Source organism: Scaptodrosophila lebanonensis, unplaced genomic scaffold (assembly GCF_003285725.1).
Source record: "Scaptodrosophila lebanonensis strain 11010-0011.00,11010-0021.00 unplaced genomic scaffold, SlebRS2 tig00000053-arrow-pilon, whole genome shotgun sequence".
Lineage (NCBI taxonomy): Eukaryota > Metazoa > Arthropoda > Insecta > Diptera > Drosophilidae > Scaptodrosophila > Scaptodrosophila lebanonensis.
The window spans coordinates 2314214-2317282 of NW_022060548.1; the positions used below are offsets into that span (position 1 = coordinate 2314214).

The 3069-nt window shown below is 40.8% G+C and overlaps 1 protein-coding gene across 1 annotated transcript; it reads left to right on the forward strand.

Annotated features, from left to right (window-relative positions):
• Nucleotides 1-843: 843 nt before the first annotated feature.
• On the forward strand, nt 844-2838 carry LOC115623719 (geranylgeranyl transferase type-2 subunit alpha). The gene is made up of 2 exons (XM_030518202.1): nt 844-2508; nt 2575-2838. The coding sequence occupies exon 1, from the start codon at nt 897-899 to the stop codon at nt 2499-2501; it is 1605 nt and encodes a 534-aa protein (XP_030374062.1). The 5' UTR covers nt 844-896; the 3' UTR covers nt 2502-2508; nt 2575-2838.
• Nucleotides 2839-3069: the final 231 nt, after the last annotated feature.

The following is a 3069-nucleotide window of genomic DNA, read 5'->3' on the forward strand; positions in this document are numbered from 1 at the left end:
CATCTGCAAAAAACCATGCTATTCAGATGTGATAGATTTGTTTCTACAAATACTTTTATATAATTCAATTGAACTTTATCGTCATACACGTTTCTGTAAAGTTCAATTAAAAGCTATTACAATCCCTGTTGTATTTCTGTTTAAAAATTCATTTTAAAATATTGTATGAAGTCCATTGTAAAACATTTCTTTTGAATTTGAAAAAGTAACATATATAAGTAATGTAGCTATCAACTTTTGCCTGCCAGCATTGAAAAACATCAAAGAGTAGATGTGGTAGCTCCAGTCCTGGTAGAAATGGCAGCACTTTTCTAATCAGCTGTTCTACTAGCATGTACTCGTCACTTTTGCGATGACATAAATTTGGAAATTGGTTTTGCACGGCCGCAAAGTATTTTATTTATTGTGTATTTTACCATAATTTAACCCGTATCAAAATTTCTGTTACATAAGCAATAGACATTTAATAATAGAATATAAAGACTAAAACTTAAGGCGAAGCTAGTCTTGCTGGTGGAAAGAGCTGACTCCATAATTTAAAATATCATGAAAATAAATATTTTGTTTGGTATTGGAATGACGCATTGTAATTCAGTTTAAAACTATTTTAAAATGTCTTGTTCAGCCCATCGTAAAACTTGTTCGTTACCAACCTAATCCAAGTTTTCAGTTCAAAAAGAAACAGAAATATGTAATTAAGTACTGTAACAATCAACTATTGTCCGTCGACACCAAACAACACAACAGCAATGTGGCAGCACTTACCAATTGATAAGAGTGGTAGCACTTTTTCCTATCAGCTGTTACTGCCGCAGTTACTCGTCATTTTTTGTGGTGCTGCAGATTTTGGAACATTGTTTTGGAGTTTGATCGCAGCGGAATAGAGAAGCAACAAAATGCACGGCCGCATCAAAGTGCGTACTACGGAGGAGGAGCGGGAGCGCAAAAAGAAGGAGCATGCGTTAAAAGTGCGAGCCTATCGAGCAGCAATGGGACGCATACAAAAAAAACGCGCAGCAGGCGAACTGGAGGATGACGAAATGTTGACACTGACAGCGCAAATCTTGCTCCGCAATCCCGATGTCACTACACTATGGAACATAAGGCGAGAGTGTGTGCTGGCCAAGATTGCGGTGCTAGAAAAGGAGAAGGAGTTGGAGGAGAAAGTGGAACCGGAAGTTGCGCCTGCTGACGCAAAAGAAGATGAATCAACAGTGAACGACGGAGCAGAAGCTGACGATGTAAAAACAGATTCCGCTGTTGGGGCTCCCACACCTCTGCCAACATTAACGATCGCTGAAAAGCTGCAGGCCATTTTTGCCACCGAAATGGGCATCACCGAACAGTGTCTTATGATCAATCCAAAATCGTACAATGCTTGGCATCATCGTTGCTGGACATTGGAGCAGAATCCCCAAGCCGATTGGCAGCGTGAGGTGAAACTGTGCAACACGTATTTAAAGTATGACGAACGCAACTTTCATACTTGGGACTATCGCCGCTATGTGACGGAAAAGGCGCAGATAGCTAAGACGCAAGAGCTGGACTTTTGCACGGAGAAGATTAAGGTGAACTTCTCCAACTACTCGTCTTGGCATCATCGCAGTTTGTTGCTGCCTGTACTCTATCCTTATGAGGGTGAGGTGAGGCCCAAACGACCCATGAGCGAGGCCAAGCTGAAGGAAGAACTGGAAATGGTTCTGACAGCTGCTTTTACGGATCCGAATGACAGCAGCGCTTGGTTTTATCAACGCTGGCTATTGGGAAATGGCTGGCAGCTGGAGCAGCCAACGATTGTCGCCTTTCGTTGTGATGCAGAGAGGGCGGTCTTAGCGTTTAACAAACCAAATCCCCATTTGGGAACCCTACAGCTTGTCAGTGATGGGCAAAAGGTAGAGCTGCAGAATTGGCTGCCCGTAAACGATACGAGGAACATTTGGCAGTGTTCTGCTGAAATCGGAAGCGCATTTGAGCTTACGAAATCTTATGCTCTGCAGTTCGCTGAAAAAAGTCTATCCTTAAACGTGTTGCCAGCTGAAGGACTCTACTACTTTCAACCGCCTAATGCCAGCGCAGCCTACACGAATGAAGTGCTAGGAGAGCTGCAAAGTCAGCTGCAATCCTGTCTGGATCTTTTAGAGTACGAACCCGACAGTAAGTGGACTCTGTTAACCAGCGCTCTGCTCATGCGGGCCATTGATGCAGACAAACATCATGCACAAAGCTTGGAACATCTTTACAAATTGTGGACAATCGATGACTTACGTGCCGGCTACTACAAGGACTTGGCAGCGCGCTGGTCCCTAGAACTTGCCCTGACAAAGTGGCCTCAGAAGTCGGACTTCCCTAAACGCTTTGTGTTAAGCGTAGAGGACGTAGAGCTGGAATCACTGCCCTATGCACAGTATTTAATCATAGCCAATGAACTGGAATTGCCACAAAGTTTAAGGGATAAACTGACTGAAAAGAAGTTGCAAAATTTTGCAAATTTGAAGCTATAAAAATTAAGTAAGTCGAATTGCATTCATCTCATGCCAAACATGACTAAGGTTTTATCTTCTCCTTTTTGACAAGGATTCCTAATCCTCAACATTCTAAACTGACAAGCCGTGGAGCTCGCAATCAACAGGCCTTAGTCCCTCGAGACGATCAACAATTCTAAAAAATAAACTATGCAACGAGATAGTTTTGAGCCAGTTAAACATTCACTAGTAGTTTATAATTATTTATAGATACTTATATTCAGGGCATTTTTGTGCATGTATTATACACTATATTACTAAAGCATATGCATACTGATGTATGCAATTAATAAACAATGGTTTATCACAATCAAAATACGAAATAGAATCAACAACGAGTGAGGCACAAAGGAATGAATCATCTGAAGATTATATATTATCGTCACTTTGACTCATACCCCCTGCAGTTTCACAAACAGGTGTTACAAGTTTTATTTCATATTTTCAAACGATTTTATGTTTCAATTTTAGCACTAGATTTTTATAAATTAATATATTGCTTTTATTAATTGAAGCGTTTGAAAACTTTTGTGAAACTTTTTGGTTC